The sequence below is a fragment of the Vombatus ursinus genome, unplaced genomic scaffold, assembly GCF_900497805.2.
Source record: "Vombatus ursinus unplaced genomic scaffold, bare-nosed wombat genome assembly UNPS02014817.1, whole genome shotgun sequence".
Classification (NCBI taxonomy): domain Eukaryota; kingdom Metazoa; phylum Chordata; class Mammalia; order Diprotodontia; family Vombatidae; genus Vombatus; species Vombatus ursinus.
In genome coordinates this window covers 12889320-12906864 of record NW_020954595.1, presented here as the reverse complement: position 1 = coordinate 12906864, position 17545 = coordinate 12889320, and the positions used below count along the sequence as shown (strand labels likewise).

Below are 17545 nucleotides of genomic sequence, written 5' to 3'. Positions count from 1 at the left end.
GGTCGGTGGCAGAAGATCCGGGCTGCATGAATGTGGGCAGGGCCATCCCCTCCAGGCCTCAGTTTCCTCAACCTCTGACGGGGGGGGGGGAGTACAACAATGTGCCAGGCCCTGTGCTAGGGATGTGGGTGACAGACCAAACAGAAACAGGCCCTGCCTTCACGGAGCTTCCACTCTATCACAGGAGACAACCTGAACGTAAAGACCTATGTACAAAATGCATTTGTCATTCTTACAATTTAACCCTCACTTATTCCTTACAGGCACTAACAGCTGAGGAAATCAGGAAGGGTTTTATGTCAATAGTGACCTTGAGCCCGGTTTTAAAGGAAACAAGGGAATTCTAAGAGACAGAAATAGGAGGGAGGGAATTTTAGGCCTGGGAGACGGCCAAAGCAAAGGCCCGGAGGCCGGAGATAGGATGTGGTGTCTGAGGAGCTGCAGCAAGGCCGACAGGAATAAACCAAGGGTAGTCATTTATAACAAGGGGAAAGGGAGAGGGGGGCCAGGTTGTGCAAAGCTCTCCAGGACAACCATGGTCTTTGATTCTAAAGGCTGCTGGATGGCGCTGTTGGAGCAGGGAGTGTTGTGGTCAAATGTGGATGTTAGCTGTTGTTTGGACGATGAAATGGATTGTAGAGAGACTAGAGGCAGGGAGGCCAGTGAGGAGGCCCCTGTGGTAGCCCAGCAAGAGTGAGAGGTTGCAATGAGGGACGGTGGTAGCCTTCAGTAGACATAGACGGAACAGCTTGGAGGCTGCTTCTGGTGAAGCGGATGTACAGAATGTCTGTAGTTTCCATCAGAGATTTCACCCTCTGTCCAACGGCCCAAACAAATAACAATCCATTAGCAACCAGAGGGTCCAGATGTAAAGGAGGGAAAACTCCAAATCACACAGGATGAATTTTCCAAAAGTCCCGGCCATCCAAGCTTTCCTACAGCTCATACAAAACAAGCGCCGTCCCCCATCCGGCCAGGGATGTCCAATCATGACAAATTACTTGCCGTTTCTTTTTCATCCATTTTCTGGAACATTTTGCCAAAACAGAAGATCAAACCATGAGGCTCATTTCATGTTGGAACTCGGGATGGAACGTGACACAGGCCAGAGGGGCACGGAGCCTGCTCAGCGGTGTCCCACACGCCCCCGCCCACCGACCCTTCTCTGACCCCCTCCCCAGGGTCTTCTGGCTCCTCGGCCTTCACGCGCCCATCTCCCATGCCTGGCATGCCCTTCAATCCAGCCTCCCCTCCACATCCACTGAGGCTCCCTTCTAAGACCTGCCCTAACCACAACGATCCCCTTCTTAAAGCACTTGTTTGGGCACTACGGATTCCTAGGCACCGTGCATCTTCGAACCGTAATAAACACATTTGTTTTGTACATGCCTCAACTCCCCAGAGAGTCTGTAAATTCTGAAAGGAGGAATGGCGTCATATTCCCCTTTATATTAGCTGATCATGCACTGAGTGATGGGGATGAGAAGAAAAAGCCCCAAACCTCTTCTGTTCTAGGGAGAGGATGTGACACAGTGAGGCACACGCCTGGCATGTGGAGAGTAGATGGAAGGTGACTACTGGAGGAGAAGGCACAGATGAGCAGTTTGGGGGAGGGGAAAGGCCTCCTCTAGAAGGTGGCCCTGGAACTGAGTCTTGGAGGAGACCAGGGATTCTAGGAGGGAGGGCATTCTAGGCATCGGGGACCACCAGGGCAGAGGCATGGAGGTGGGACATCAGATAGGTCACTGGGTCTTGGCTGTGGAGTGTGTGGAGGAGAAAAGAGGTAGAAGACCCTGGAAGAGCAGGAAGGGGCCAGGTTGTTAAATGCTGCATATGCCCAAGAAGGGAGGTTGTAATGGACCCTACAGCTAGCAGGCAGCCTTCTGCCTTGCCCCCTGCCCTGAGGACCCCTGCCCTTCCCATCCACCTTATGGACGAACCCTACGGGTGTAGGGTGTGTTCAAGGAAGATGAGTACCTCTGGTGGGAGGGCTGCTGAGCTCTTTTCAGGGCTGCGTTCCATGTTTGGTGTCCATCTGGCCCCCAACTCTCACCTGTGGCTTCAAGAAGTTGGAGTATGTGAGGTGGCCACGCCCCGGTAAACTCCTTCAGCAGACAGGCTGAACCAGGTTGAGGGTAACTGAGGGGTCTCAGACCCTTTCATAAGTTGGGGGGGTGTCTACCCCAAGCACGTGAAGACCTCTCCTGGCAGACTGGGCGGATGAGAACAGTTGGTCCTGTCGGCCATGAAGGCGGCTGAAGCAGGAGCTGTGGGGCGCTTAGAGCTTGGTCAGACAAGAAGATGCCAAGGTCATCCACTGCATCCCGGGCCATCCCCAGTCATCTTGGCTCCGTCCTGCCATGGGATCTGATGATTCTGGAGGAAAGAGTGAGGCCGACGACTTTGGGCAACTCTGCCTCACTTAAATCCAGTTTACACACGAATCACAAGACATCACCCGTACCATTTCACCATATGTACCTATCTCAGAGTCCTGTGGTGACAGACAAGTGACGAAGCAGCAGGTGCGGACACAGTGGGAGCTGGAGTCACAACTGGGAGGTCGTTTCTCCCAGGAAGCAGCAGTGGGATTCTGCAGCCCCCTGGGTGTCTGAGCAGCCTTTTTTCTTATATATATATTGTGGTAATTTTTATTTATTTTTTTGTTTTTCACATTTACTTCCACAAGATTTTGAGTTCCAAATTTTCACCCCATCTCGCCCCTCCCCCCACCCCAAGATGGCATGCATTCTGAATATCCCTTCCCCTAGTCTGCCTTCCCTTCTATCTCTCCCTCTCCCTTCTCCTATCCCCTTCCCCTTCAATTTTCCTATAGGGCAGGATGGATTTCTGTACCCCATTTCCTGTATTTCTTATTTCCCAGTTGCATATGAAAACATTTTTTTTAAACATGTGTTTTTAAAATTTTGGGTTCCAAATTTTCTCCCTTCCTCCCTCCCCACCCACCCTCATTGATAAGGCAAGCAACTAAATATAAGTTATATATGTGCAGTTATGCAAAACACTTCCATAGTAGACATGCTGTGAAAAACTAACTCGATTTCCCTTAATACTATCCCACCCACCCATTTATTCTATTCTTTCTTTTGACCCTGACCCTCCTCAGAAGTACTTGTTTGTGATTACCCCCTTTCCTAATCTGCCCTCCTCTCTATCATCCCCCTACTCCTTTGTCCCCTTCCCCCCACCATTTTCCCATAGGGTAAGAAAGATTTCCATACCCAATTGAATGTGTATGTTATTCCCTCCTTAAGTCAAATTCTATGAGAATAAGATTCACTCATTTCCTCTCACTTTCCCCCGTTTCCCCTCCACTGTAAGAGCCTTTTCTTTTCTGTTTTTTTTTGTGAGATAATTTACCCTGTTCCACCTCACCCTTTCTCCTTCTCTTAGTATAATCCTCTCTCACCCCTTGATTTTATTCTCCAGATATCATCCCTTCATTTTCAACTCACCCTGTGCCATCTATCTATCTATCTATCTATATCTATATATATGTACATATAATTTTTTCCCCTCCAACTACCTTAATATTGACAAAGGTCTCATGAGTTACAAATATCATCTTTCCATGCAGGAATGTAAACAGCTCAACCTTAATAAGTCTCTTATGATTTCTCTTTCCTGTTTACCTCTTCATGTTCCACTTGAGTCTTGTATTTGAAAATCAAATTTTCTATTCAGCTCTGGTCTTTTCATCAAGAATGCTTGAAAGTCCTCTATTTCACTGAATGACCATTTTTTCCTCTGCAAGATTATACTCAGTTTTGCTGGGTAGGTGATTCTTGGTTGTAATCCTATCTCCTTTGCCTTCCAGATTATTATATTCCATGCCCTGTGGTCCCTTAATGTAAAAGCAGCTAAATCTTGTGTTATCCTGATTGTGTTTCCACAATACTTGAATTGTTTCTTTCTGGCTGCTTGTAATATTTTCTCCTTGACCTGAGAACTCTGGAATTTGGCTACAATATTCCTAGGAGTTTTCCTTTGGGGATCTCTTTCAGGAGGTGATCAGTGGATTCTTTCAATTTCTATTTTGCCCTCTGGTTCTAAAATATCAGGGCAGTTTTCCTGGATAATTTCTTGAAAGATGATGTCTAGGCTCTTTTTTTGATCATGGCTTTCAGATAGTCCAATAATTTTTAAATTCTCTCTCCTGGATCTATTTTCCAGGTCAGTTGTTTTTCCAATGAGATATTTCACATTGTTTTCTAATTTTTCATTCTTTTGGATTGTTTTACAATGTCTTGATTTCTCATAAAGTCACTAGCTTCCAATTGCTCTATTCTAATTTTTAAGGAAGTATTTTCTTCAGTAAGCTTTTGGACTTCCTTTTCCATTTGGCTAAGTTTGCTTTTAAGGGCATTCTTTTCCTCATTGGCTTTTTGGACCTCTTTTGCTATTTGGGTTAGGCTATTTTTAAAGGTGTTATTTTCTTCAGTATTTTTTTGGGTCTCCTTTAGCAAGCTGTTGACTTGTTTTTCATGATTTTCTTGCAAAACTCTCAGTTTTTCCTCTACTTCTCTTACTTGCTTCTCAAAATCCCTTTTGACTCTTCCAAGGCCTGGGACTGATTCATATTTTTCTTGGAGGCTTTGGATGTAGGAGCTTTGACTTTGTTGTCTTCTTCTGGTTGTATATTTTGATCTTCTTTGTCACCAAAGTAAGATAATATAGTCTGACTCTTCTTGCGCTGCTTACTCATGATCCCGGACAATTACTTGAGTTTTAAACTCTTTGTTAAGGCAAAAGTCTGCTTCCAGTGCGGAGAATATACTGTCCCAAGCTTCGGGGGTTTGGACAGCTGTTTTCAGAGATGCTTCTAGGGACCTGAAAATTTTCAGTTCTTCCAAGGTGGTATGATAAGGGGTGAGGTGTTTCCTCTCCACAGCCACAACAAGCTCCACCACACCAGCGCTCCTCCTCGCCCCAGGACCACCCCTCAGAACTGTGACCCAGATCCAAGCACTGGTAAAGCAAGAGATTCCTGCCTCAGCACTGGCAAAGAGATCCTTGCAACCCCTCTGTGATCAGCCACTCGCTTCCCCCTCAGTCTGTGGGTCAGAAGCTCAGGAAAAAGCAGTAGCCCTGGGCCGTGTTCGAGACTTGCGGCTGAGACCTAGCTCCTCTTTCACCACAGTCACAGACTTTTCCCACTGACCTTCTAAGTTGTCTTTGGCGTTAGTGGGTTGAGAAGTCTGGAAACCGCCACAGCTGCCCGTGATTCAGTCCACCGAGGCCTGCTCCAGGGTTGCTGCAGCCTGCACGCCCACGCCAAACTGCGCTCCTCTCCCTGCCAGCGCGATATACCTTTCTGATCAGCCATCCAGGCTGTCTTTGGCTGGAAATTTGTTTCACTCTGTCTTTTTGTGGGTTCTGCTGCTTCAGAATTTGTTTAGAGCCATTTTTTATAGGTATTTGGAAGGGTTTGGGGGGAGTGCTCAAACAAGTCACTGCTTTCCCTCCACCATCTTGACTCCGCCTCTGAGCAGCCTTTTAAGGACCGCACTGTTCACCTCCTGGTGTGAGGAAGGGGCTAGAAAAGGTGCCCTAAAAATTGTCTGCTTACTTAACCCTGGCCTGGTTACCATGGCAGGCAGGGATTCCACCCTGTGGTTGAAACAAAAAAAAATGTAGAAAAACTTCCACAAAGATGATTCCACTCACCATAAGTACACGGAATGTGCGCACACTTACAGACAACACAAAACCGGTAGGCCTGGAAGATGAACAGCTCTTGTTGTGAGAGAACTCGGCATCCCTGAGTGAAACAAGGCCGGCCAATAAGGCCAGCTCACTGAAGTCGGGGATGGATCCACGCCTTTCTGGAGTGGCCGCAGTGAAGGGGAGCGCAGGGAAGCTGGTGTAGGTTTTGCAATCGAAACTAATCTAGTCAACAAGCTCATATGCCTACCAAGAGGAGTGAATGACAGGCTCATGACAATGTGATTGCCACTTGCAGGAAAACATCATGCCACCATCATCAGTGTCTATGCTCCCACCATGACGAACCCTGATGAGGTCAAAGAAAAATTTTATGAAGACCTGGAGACCCTTATCATCCATGCACCAAAAGAGATGAAGCTTACAATTCTGGGTGACTTTAACAATAGAGTAGGCTCAGACCACCAGACATGGCAGGGAGTCCTAGGGAGGAATGGAGTTGGAAACAGCAACAGCAATGGTCACTTACTACTAAAGACTTATGTGTCTCATGACCTTCTCATCACCAACACTGTCTTCTGTTTACCTAAATGCAATAAAACTTTGTGTATGCACTCTGGAAGCAAACATTGGCATTTAATAGACTATGTGATTGTAATGAGAAGAGACAGACGGGATGCAAGAGTGACAAAAGCGACATGTGGTGTAGAGTGCTGGACTGATCATAGACTTATCCTCTCCCAAGCTAAATATTCACATTCTACAAAAGCGGTGGCCCCAAGGCAGGATGACTACCAGAAGAATTCACGTCAACATTAATGGCATCAAGGTCAGTTATCACACTGATGGTAAATTTTTCAACTTGAAAAGGCCACAAGTCAAGACCAAAGTGGAGGGAGTATTGGTGCATGCCATTCTATCTGCAGATGACTGTGCACTCAGTGCTGCCTCTGAAGCTGAGATGCAACAAAGTATGGATCCATTTTCTGCTGCTTGTGCTAATTTTGGCCTAACGATTAACACCAAGAAAACAGTAGGTGCTCCATCAGCCACCACCAAACATCTATACGTGGAACCATTGGTTACAGCAAATGGAGAAATGTTGAAGTTCATTTACCTTGGTAGTGTCCTTTCCAGGGATGTACACATTAATAATGAGGTTGAGGCACACACTGCCAGAGCTAGCTTAGTGTTTGGGAGATTCCAAAGGAAAGTGTGGAAGAGAAGTATTAGACTAGCTACCCAACTGAAAGTCTACAGAGCCGTGTGCTGACCTCCTTGTTGAATGCCTGTGAAACCTGGACAGTCTACCAGTGCCATGCCAGGAAATGGGATCACTTCATCTGAATTGTCTTAGGAAGACTCTGAAGATCACCTGGCAGGATGAGGTGCCAGACACTGAGGTCCTTTCTGGAGCTAAACCGCCAGGCATTCAAACTCTACTGTAGACAGCGCAACTCCATTGGGCTGGCTATGTTGTTCAAATGCCAAACATATGCTTGCCAAAAAGACTATTTTAGGGAGAACTCTCATAAGACAAGCATTTACATGGTTCTCAAAAGCAGGGATACAAGGACGCTCTCAAGGTCTCTCCTATGAACTCTGGAACTGATGGTGTGACACAGGCACTAGGATGTGGGGAGCGCACTTAGCAGGAAAGCGCACTTTAGTGGAGTCGGGAAGAGTTTGACAACACCACTCAAGAGATGGCAGTGATGAGGGAGAGTGTGCCAGGCATCTGGAACAGCTTGAGCAAAAGCCTCGAAGTGGGAGATGGGACATCAAGGAGGGCGAACACTCGGCCAATTACAGGCAGTGACGCGTCACCAGCTCAGAAAGGGAGCCAGGGGCCTGATGCTAAAGGGCTGCTACCTTTTTAATGACATCAATATCAATGCATTTCACTACTAAGTATCATTACGCTAAATAGTCCCAATAACTCAGCCAATTTGTTTTTGCTTGAGTTTACTGACATTATTTCCAAACAGAAATACCACGTAACCAGCCCCCTCCTTGGGCCAGTTCTCCCATCCTAGGTGGTGAAGAACGGCCCTTTTCTAAGTGGCCCTCATGAACCGGGCTGGCACTAGCGCTCCTGGCTGGAGTATCTCCACCACCCGTGTCTCGCTCCTAGCAGCTTCTCCTCAGTCGTTAGAGGCAGGTGACTCAAGATGTGGGGGGATGGCCCCGAGCCCTTCTCTCTGCGTCTGAGCCTGACCCCTCCACCAACGAGCTGGGCTTCTGGGCTGCCCCTGACCCTCTCCTCCTGGGCTCATTTTGTTTCTGTCCCCATTGCCCTTTTCTGTTTTCTCCCAGGGAAGAAGGGCCAATGCGTCTTTGGCGGGATGATGATGTACAACTCAGCCGTGTGGTCTCCCGAACCTTGTGTCACCTGTCTCTGCTCCAATGGGAAGGTGGTCTGTGACGAGGCCACGTGTCCACCTCGGCAGTGCCCACGGACCTTTACACCCGAAGGCGAATGCTGCCCTGTCTGCTCGGACACTGGTATGGAAATGAGGCCAAAAGGGTCTCCCGGTGTAGCAGAATAGGAAAAATTCACTTCAGTTTTAAGTCAAATCATAAATAATTGGTCAAAAGTTCCCAGCACACATATATGCGCCAAAACATATGGAAAAGCTTACAATCAGGAGATGGGAATGAGGGATCTTGGCTTTACATATCTAGCAATTTGTGAACAACTAAATTTGGGTCAGGGACTTAAGTTCCATATGTAAGGGTCCCAAGGCATACAGTGAGTAATACAACATGTGTCACAGCATTAAATCAATTTCTGAAATGCTCCGAAAGCGGCCTAGATAACATTACCGAGAAACACAATACGTGAGGCCGCCTGCCCGCATGACTGAGGAAGGGTGAACTCAGATAAGGCGTAAGGGGGAGTCTGGAGGAAGGCAGGGAAGCCCGCACTCCCTCCTGACTCCCAAGCTTGGGTCAGCAAAGTCTGGAGAGCAGAGTCAATCAACAAGAATTTTATTAAGTGCCTACTATGTGCCAGGACCTGCGCTGGGCATGGGGGATGCAGAGCCACTAAGGAGACAGTCTATGCCCTCAAGAAGCTCACTCTGCACAGGAAGAGGCCTCCTGTGGCAACAAGGACACACAAAATAAGGCCTGGGCACCGGGGGAGGGGGACAGCAGTGGCTTCTTCCCTAGGGCCCTCCACAGACGCAGAGAAGGCAGGAGCAGGGATGGGTTCCTCTGGCTGATGCTGGCTCTTCCTTCTCTCCCCAATTTGCAGCTGAAGCAGCTACAGAAAGGGGTTAGTACAGGGAGCCCCCAGAATTGAGTGAGCAGGGCAGGGAGAGCCAAGGTCAGACGCGTTCTTTGGGAACAGAGACTCGGTGACTCGCTGGATGATGGATTGGAAAGGGGAGGGGGGCGGCAGGGAGACACATTAGGGGCTGCTGTCGCTGGGCTGTTGGATCCCCAAGATTCCCTCCAGCTCTAGATCCCGTTGTCCCATTAGAAGGGGCACTTGGCTAGCACATGCAGTTAGCAGGACTCCAGGTGAGTGAGGAGGACGTGAAGCGGGCGTGTGGAGGCAGCTAAGTAAGTGGATTCAGGAGGTGCTGTGGAGGTATGGCGGACGAGCCCCAGCAGCTGGTGCCGTGGAGGTAAGGCGTACGATGAGCCTCGGCAGCCGGTCGAGGGTGGCCCCGTGCTTGTGAAGTGGGGGACAGGCAGGATGGCGGGCCTCTGACAGAAGCAGGGATGTTAGGAGGAAGGTTGGATTTCAGGAGTAAAGAGAAGGGTTAGCTTTGGACTTGCTGAATTTGGGATGCCTCAGTGTGGGACTGGCCTTGCAGTCACCTGGGAAGAAGTGTTTACTAATGCTACTGAAGCCTAAGGTCACCCCAGCGGGGTGCAGATTAAGAAGAAGAGAGGCTGAGGGCAGAGCCTGGGGCACACCCAGTTAGAAGAGGCTATAGGAGGACTAGTCAGAGAAGTAAGATGCGAAACCAGGGAGAGCCACGTCACGGAAGCCCAGCAAGGGGAAGGGGGTCAGCAGGGTCAAGGGCTACAAAGAGGTCAAGGAGACTGAGGATGGAGGAAAGGCCAGTAGACGTGGCAGCTGTGAGTTCACCGATAACTGAGGAGGTGGAGTTACAGGCAAGAAGTGGGGGGTGGGGGGGCGCGGCAGAAGAGGGGGCCAAGAAGTGAAGAAAAGAATGAGGGAGCAACAGGTAGAAGCCTGCTTTTCCTGGGGTCCTCTGGGTGCTGGAAGAAGGGCACTTGTGTGTCCAGAAGCATCTTGGTCAGCAGTGATGCTGGACCACCACAGCACCATTCTTCAAAAAGAAAGCATTAACTTGTGCTGAGTGTAGTCCCCTTGAGGGTGTGGACCGTCCCTCCCCATTAGGGTCCCCCAGCACTAAGAACCACTAGTGACCAGCACACAGTGGGCACTTCGTAAAATTCTGTTGTTGAATGAGGTAGGAATTAGGAATCTTAATGGCTAGAAAAGCGATGGAGTTACACTTTGCCTAGTAATTCTAATGACCTCTACTCCGTCATCCACCTCCCCCAAACCTGGCCTGTACAGAGATTCAACTATGGTCTATTTTGATGCGTGCACCTATGTGCTTTTCTCTTTTCAAAGAGATCTCTTTTAGGAGTGTGGCCCATATTCAGAAAGAGCCTGAAGAGTCAGGCCAGTGCAATAGTTAAGAAAGATTTTCCGCTTTGAAGAAAGACATTAGAAATGTGGGATGGCTTAGGACCAGGGGTGGGGAACCTGTGGCCTCAAGGCCATACATGGCCCTCACGTCCTCAGGTGAGGCCCTTTGACTGAACCCAAACTTCACAGAACAAGTCTCCTTAACAAAAGAATTTGTGCTGTAAAACCTGGACTCAGTCAAAAGGCACACCCAAAGACCTAGAAGGCCACATGTGACCTCGAGGCTGCAGGGTCCCCGCTCCTGGTTTAAGACCATGGTGAGAGACGTAAAATCTGTGCAATTTAAACCCTGGCGAGGCGAATGGGCAGTGCTGGAGGAGATTTTCAGCAGGACAGAGGAAAGTGAATAAAAATAAGAAATAATCTAGATGTTAAATTCATTGTCATCAGCTGTTTTGCCTTTTTTTTTTGGCCAAGCTCTGCGGTAACACCCCTCAGCTGTACGTAGCCCCCCGTACGTTGGGAGGAGAGCTGCGTGGCACCATCCCATTACATCTGCTCAATGACCTTGCCTGCCATGCTGCTGGAAGGAGCTGCTTTAATCCCTCTTCAGATAGCATAGTATGGGTATTGTGTAGGTAAAAATGGCACATTCTCCAAAAGCCTTACACAGCAGGTTACATCGGGGAGGATATCAGAGATGTCCAATTATCATTGGCAAAATTCTCTGAGCCAGATTTCAAGGCCTAATTTGTCTTTCAATGGCGTGACACCTGGGGGGGGGGGGCGGGGGAGAATAATGGTTCCTGATGCTCTTGCTTCGTTTTTCCTTTTCTTCTCCTTTTCCCAATGTTTTCTCACTTCTACCTTCTCTGCCTGTAATCTCCTAACCATTCTCCCATTCAGTATTGAATAGGATTTCCTTAGGTGATAGCATGGAATTTTCTGGTGATTCTTTAGCCCAAAGTGAACACAGGGATCCGCAGCAGAAGGCATTGCCACAGACGCCGGCAGGAATGGATCGACTACTGGGCAGGAAGGAGCACGAGTCTGAGGAAGAAGACTCTGGGGAAAAGGATGGAGAGAAGGGAGAAAGGAGGAAAACCAAGGAGGGAAGACACCACCAACAGACTCATTCTGAGAGGACAGTGCCAGAAAAAGACAAAAAGCAATCTCACGAAACAGAGGACTGCTGGACTGAAGAGAGAAAGAAGGAGGCGCGTCCACGACTGAACCCAGAAAGCGAGGAAGAGGAGGTGGTGGAGGAGGAGGAGGAGGAGGCCGAGGAAGAGGAGGATGAAGAAGACAGCTGCTTCCCAGTGCCCGCTCCCAGCGCACAGATCCCTCCTTTGCCCAGTGCGTGCTCCATCTCCGGCCACAGGATAAGCTGCATAAATGCCAAGCTTACCAAAATACCCAACATCGTAGCCCCAGAGTTAAGGAGCTTGGAGCTTATTGGTAAGGGATATTTGCTGCCATTCTGTTTTGTCTTATGAAAGTAAAAACATCACTATTATTGCAATGTTTCTTTACTACTGGTAAAATTTGCAGTCTAAGAAACAGATTAAAATAACTTCATGAAGAAAACATTAAAAGTTGCCCTAGTTAACTTTCTTAAAGTTAACTATATGCTATGTAGTTAATGTTTTAGAAAAGACTTGCGGATTCTCAACTGTGTGGATTTTTAAAGTTTTAGAGAGAAAAAAAAAAGTCTTCCTCTAAAGCTGGTTGTAGAGAGGTTTTGCTTAAAGTAAGTACTGCTGTCCAATTCGGAATCCTAGTGATGAAACTGCCCCGGGGTCCAAGATGAAAATGCATGGGGATGATGGCCCAGGAGGAGCTAGCTGAGTGGGCCCTTTGGGAAACCAGCAGCTCTTTCCTGGGAGTTACATGAGCTCCATCCATGTTCGTGCCCAACTACAGGACCACCAAGCCACCATCACCATTAGTGCTGGGGATTCACAGAAAGGCAAACATCTGCCTTCAGGGAGCTTACAGTCTAATGGGAGAAACAATGCACAACCAGGTACAAAAAGGGCAGAGCCTGGGGAAAGCTGGAGTAGTCTCCAAGGAAGGCAAGGGCATCAAGGAGGCTCTTTCCCCCCAATTAAAAAAACCATTTTTATTTAAAGTTTTGAGCTCCAAATTCTATCCCTACCTCGCTCCCTCCCTTCGCCATTCCCCAAGACATGTGCAATTCTGTAAAACAAGTCCATATTAGTCACTTTGTACAAGAAGACTTGAATAAAAGAAAAAAATGAAAGAAAGAAAGTGAAAAATAGCCTGCTTCAAGTCTGTATTCAGACAATATCAGTTCTTTCTCTGGAGGCCGAGCATCTGCTTCCTCATTAGTCCTTTGGGATTGTCTTGCGTCATTGTATCGCTGAGAAGAGCTGAGTCAGTCACAGTTCACCATTGTTACAATGTTGCTGTTACTGTGTACAATGTTCTTCTGGTTCTGCTCACTTCACTCTGCCTCAGTTCATGTAAGTCTTTCAGTTTGTTCTGAAATCATTCTGCTTGTTATTTCGTATAGCACAATAGCATTCCATCACAATCATATGCCACCACTTGTTCAGTCATTCCCCAATTGATGGGCATCCCCTGGGTTTCCAATTCTTAGCTTTGGTGAAAGTTTCTTGCAGAAGGTGGGAAATAGTAAAGACCTGCAGGAGGCCAGGGGATCCAGGAAGCAGAGATAAGGAGGGAGAGCATTCCAGGAATGGGAGGCAGTCGGGAGATGATGTGTTATGTGCCAAGAACAGCCAGAAAGCCAGTGTCACGGGGCCAAAGAACACTTGGATGGGGGTGCAAAAGTGCAAAGGCTATGGTAGAAGACTGGAAAGGCAGACTCCAATTTTGATCCCCTCCTCCTTGAGCGAAGGAAACCCTTATGTAAAACTTTAGACTTTCAAAAAAAAAAAAAAAAAAGATAAACCAGGGGAGGCTATATCACCAAAAGGTTACTTCATTTACAAAAATGTTTAGCCTAAAAACATTAAGCCCCACCCGAAGTATCCTTTAAAGATGGTTAAACATCTGACAAAGATGCCTGGCCAGGGAGTCACGGTCCTAACCGTTCACTGAAGATCAGTAAAAAGGTGCGCAGAGGACTAGGGATCTGGAGGAAGTCACAGACAGCACCTGGACCAATGCTGGTGGCTTCATTTCCCAATGATCCTGGAGCCAGGCCCTTGCTAAGGTCTCTTCTCTCAATTCTGAGCCTCCATGACCAACTCTCCTCAGTTCTCTCAGGAGAGGCATGGTGGTTGGTGGCCAGAGTGCTGGCCTCCAAGTCAGGGAGACTGCCCCCTGCTCCCCCTCAGCACTACCCCTGACGTACACTGATGGGCAGGAGGTTCCACAGCCTCTCAATGCCCACCCCTATCCCTCACTCCCAAGATGTAAACAGATCATTTTAAAAATCTTCTCCTAGGGAATTCCATCAGCTGCATCCCTGACAAAGCATTCCATGGAACACCTAATTTGGAAAGGCTCGACCTTCGCAAAAACACAATCACCTCTTCTGGGATCAGTCCCAACGCATTCAAGGTAAGAGCATCATGCCAGCCCTTGCACTTTTCACCTGGTTTGAACTGACTTTCCATTAGCCTTGAGGTGGACTATAGGAAGGAGAATGGACCCAGAAAAGAAAGGTTGTCCTTCTACTTGGACCTCCCTGCCTCAGGCCTCCACCCAGCAGCCAATGAATAGGGAGATGTCTGTGCAGCCCCTACTATGTGTGAATGGAAAATTAGAGACAGCCTGTGGGGGAAGGGGAATGGGACTAAGGCAGAAGGCTGAGCCACTGGAGAGGACATGATTGGGAGAACAGTACTGCCCTCAGCAGACAGGGCCTCCCCCCAGGACCTCCCTGCCTTCATTCTCCTAACATTCTTCTGTATCTACGGATGAGAGGCAGTGTGGGGTAATGGACAGAGCCAGCCTTGGCTCCAGCTCCTGACTCTGACTCAGAGAGCTGGGGGACCCTCAGCATTCTGGGCAGCTCGTGGAGGCTATCAGTTGTAGAGAAGGGACAGCACCGGTTCAGGACCTTCCCTACCTCTGGCATTTGCTTATACCAATAAAATCACAGATACAGTGCCTGTGCATACACCGTCATATGTAGCACACATGTATGAATATATGTGTATGTGTGTGTAGGCATGAGCATATTCACACATAAATCTGTCCTCATCGCCCCCATTACAATGTAAGCTTCTTTCAAGTAAAGGGTAATTCATCCCCTGGCAGGGAAGGGGCTCTAGAGTGTAAAGAGGCAGGAAGACCTGAGTTTCAATCCAGCCTCAGACACTTACCAGCTGTGAGACCCTGGGCGAGTTACTAACTCTGCCTGCCTCAATTCCCTCATCTGTAAAATGGGGATATTCATAGCCCCTGACTCTGGGGGTCGCTGGGAGGATGATACTTGTAAAGGGCTAAAGTGCGTTGTTGATATTTGCTATTATCTTTCCAGCCTGAAGCCAAACTCCCAGTAGGTGCTGAATGTGGGTGGAAGGAGTTGATGTGATTTCTAATTAAAGCATCAAACAAAATTCATGTTTAGAAGTATGTCGTAAAAGAAAAAGAAAATAATTTCAACATTTCTTCTTTTAAGCGCCTGAAGAAGTTAACCCACCTGTATCTGGACAGCAATAGCCTGGTCCAATTCCCTCCTGCACTGCCCTCTCGACTACAGGAACTAAAAATCAATGAGAACAATCTTCGGTCGATCGATGAAGACAGCCTGGCAGGTACGCGTCTGGCCGGTCCCTCCAGTGCCCTGCCCTGGGGCGGATCCAGCCTCCCTGACCCTTCCTCTCCAGGTCCTTCTGTCTCTCTGAGGGGATGGAGCTGTGTCCTTGGCCAGGGCCTCTTCCTGCTCCAGCGCTCAGTGCCTTTATCCCCCATGGCTCGGACCTGAGTTCACTCTTCTTCCGCCACACTCCTCTCTTTGGCCTCTAACTCAAACTGTGGGGACGACGAGGAAAGCAGAGTGTCTGGCATTGACCTCTCCTCAGTGCCAGCCCTGTCGTTCCCAGGCTGCTGGCCACATCTGCTTAGATGGCCACTCTCCCCTCTGACTCGGCATGCTTCACTGCCAACAGGGCCATTGATGCTAATGGTACCACCCGGTCTAAAACCTAGGGGTCATTTTTAACTCCCCCATCTCCCTGATGCCCACAGCCACCAGGTGCCCAAGCCCCATCGATCCATCCCCCACAGGTCCTCTCCTCTTTTTATCTAGTCTGAGAGGAAGCCAACGCATTTAGGGCTGTGATGCTTTCCTCATTTCCAGGGCCTGGCTCTGGCCCTCGTCCACTCTCGCTTTGCTGGCAACTTCTCAGCCTATGGCCATGCCCGGGGTTCCACCGTCCTGAGAACGTGGGTGCACATGCCTTCAAGTTACTGCCCAGCTCTCTTCTCCTGCCCTGCCAAACGGGCATCAAGTCCAGTCCACATCCTCATCGCATCTCTGGCAATTTGGCTCTGGTCCCCACGGCTGTGAGGAAGGCTGCCGGACTAACGGGCAGCAGACTCCCACATCCAAGAGGCCCTTCGCCACCCTCCAAGTGGCCCAGGAGGCCGGGCACTCCCTTGGTTCCTGTCTCCTCTGCTGGCCCCTTTCTCTACTCTCCTGACTCCCCCTCTTCCTCTCATCCCTGAAATGGGGGCCTCCCCCAAGGCTCTGTCCTTGGCCCGGTTCTCTTCTCTCTGCACATTCTCTTCCTGAGCGAGCCCATTGCTCAGGCCAACTCAACGGCCATTTCTCCACACACACGATGATCAAAGTTCTACTCTCAGCCTCTTCCCAGGACTCTGGTTGGGCATTTCTGACCCCCTGCTAGTGTCAGCCAAGCCACTCACTTGTTACAAACCCTCCCTGGTTCTCTGCTCCTGCACAAAGCTCCAGACCTTCAGAGGAGCATCACGGCACCTTCCAACCCTCTTTTCAGGAGCTCTTCTCAGACAAACCCTTGGCACCTGCTGACTCATGCTCACTGTCACCCAAACATCCATCGCGCTTTGCTTCATACCCTCCTCCCATCTCCAATGCCCTCCTTCGCCCCAGCTTTGCTAAACTCAGCCCATCCTTCAAGCTCCAGCTGTCCAAAAGGACTATCCCAGCTTAGCATCACCTTTTCTGGACAGCTGGAATGCTTATCATCCCATAGAGGTGGAAAGGACAAGGATGTCTGGTGGGCAGAAACCAGCTTTATTGGAGTAAAGCTTGTGTGGATAAAGGTGGATTTGGACTGTGGAAGGCCTTAAATTCTTAGGGAAAGGAGCTGGAACTTTTGTCAGGGGATAATGGGGGGCTTTGGGAGATTCTGGAGCAAAAGAGTGACGTGATAAGGTTTTAGCCTAAGGAAGGTTACCTCAGTATGAAAGACAGATTAGAGTAGGAAAAAAATAGACCCAGGAGCACCTGAAAGGCAGCTAATGTTGTAGTGCAGGTAGAAGGTAAAGAGGTGGTAATGGGGAGGTCAGTGTAGTGACAGAGGGCGGGGGGGGTGAGGAAGAGGGAAGGGTCAAAGGCAACACCCAAGAGAACTCGGAGCTGTTAGCTGTCACTGGCTGTGGTTGGTGTGATCCCTGCTATCGTCTCTGCAAGCCATCATTGGTTGCTTTCATTTGCTATGGGATGGAAACTGGACCCCCAAACTTCCAAACCAACCAACAGACATTAGGGAAGGGCCTACTGTGTATGAAGCACTGTTCTGGGCAAAAGGGACACCAAGACCACACAGGAAACGGCCCCTGTCCTTAGAACCATGTAAATGATGGGAGCACGGACCTCTGTGGAGGACAGAGACTGATGCTGCTGTCGGAAAAACGCATGAGCTTTGGAGCCCAGACGACGCAACACGCACTAGGGGCCCAGACGTGACATGAACCGGGGGCCCGAGGCCTTTGTGGCCCCTTCATGCTTCTCAGCCGTGTCCCGGATTGCTGAGTTTGCCATGCAAACGACAGAAATTCACTCTCCTGTCAGGGGCAAAGCCCGACTTTCTGAAAGGACAGAGCTTTGGTGAAGACACGTCCACTTTCTACATATTTTTTCGAAAGAAGGATGTTGTTGAAATTTGCCATTTGCCCACTTTCAGATTTTCAGCTGTTCTGCAGAAAGTGAGCCAAGGACGACCCAGGGCTCCTCTGTACGCAGATCTGACTCCTCAGAGAGTAGTACATTGAGGGCAGATGCTGTGTACTTCTTGC

General features: G+C 48.9%; 2 protein-coding genes across 4 annotated transcripts in view; one reads left to right on the top strand and one right to left on the bottom strand.

The window, feature by feature from the left end:
• The window catches only part of CENPP (centromere protein P), a 192431-nt gene that overhangs the window by 48461 nt on the left and 126425 nt on the right, over window positions 1-17545 (bottom strand). The window lies entirely within an intron of this gene.
• Window positions 1-17545, top strand: part of ECM2 (extracellular matrix protein 2) — a 40624-nt gene that overhangs the window by 10090 nt on the left and 12989 nt on the right. For 2 of the 3 annotated variants that reach the window (XM_027835887.1, XM_027835888.1), the window contains exons 3-6: window positions 8002-8190; window positions 11231-11782; window positions 13761-13876; window positions 14943-15078. In XM_027835887.1, coding sequence (XP_027691688.1) covers window positions 8002-8190; window positions 11231-11782; window positions 13761-13876; window positions 14943-15078 — 993 coding nt within the window. The remainder of the gene's footprint in view (window positions 1-8001; window positions 8191-11230; window positions 11783-13760; window positions 13877-14942; window positions 15079-17545) is intronic. The other variant, XM_027835889.1, reaches the window with a different exon arrangement.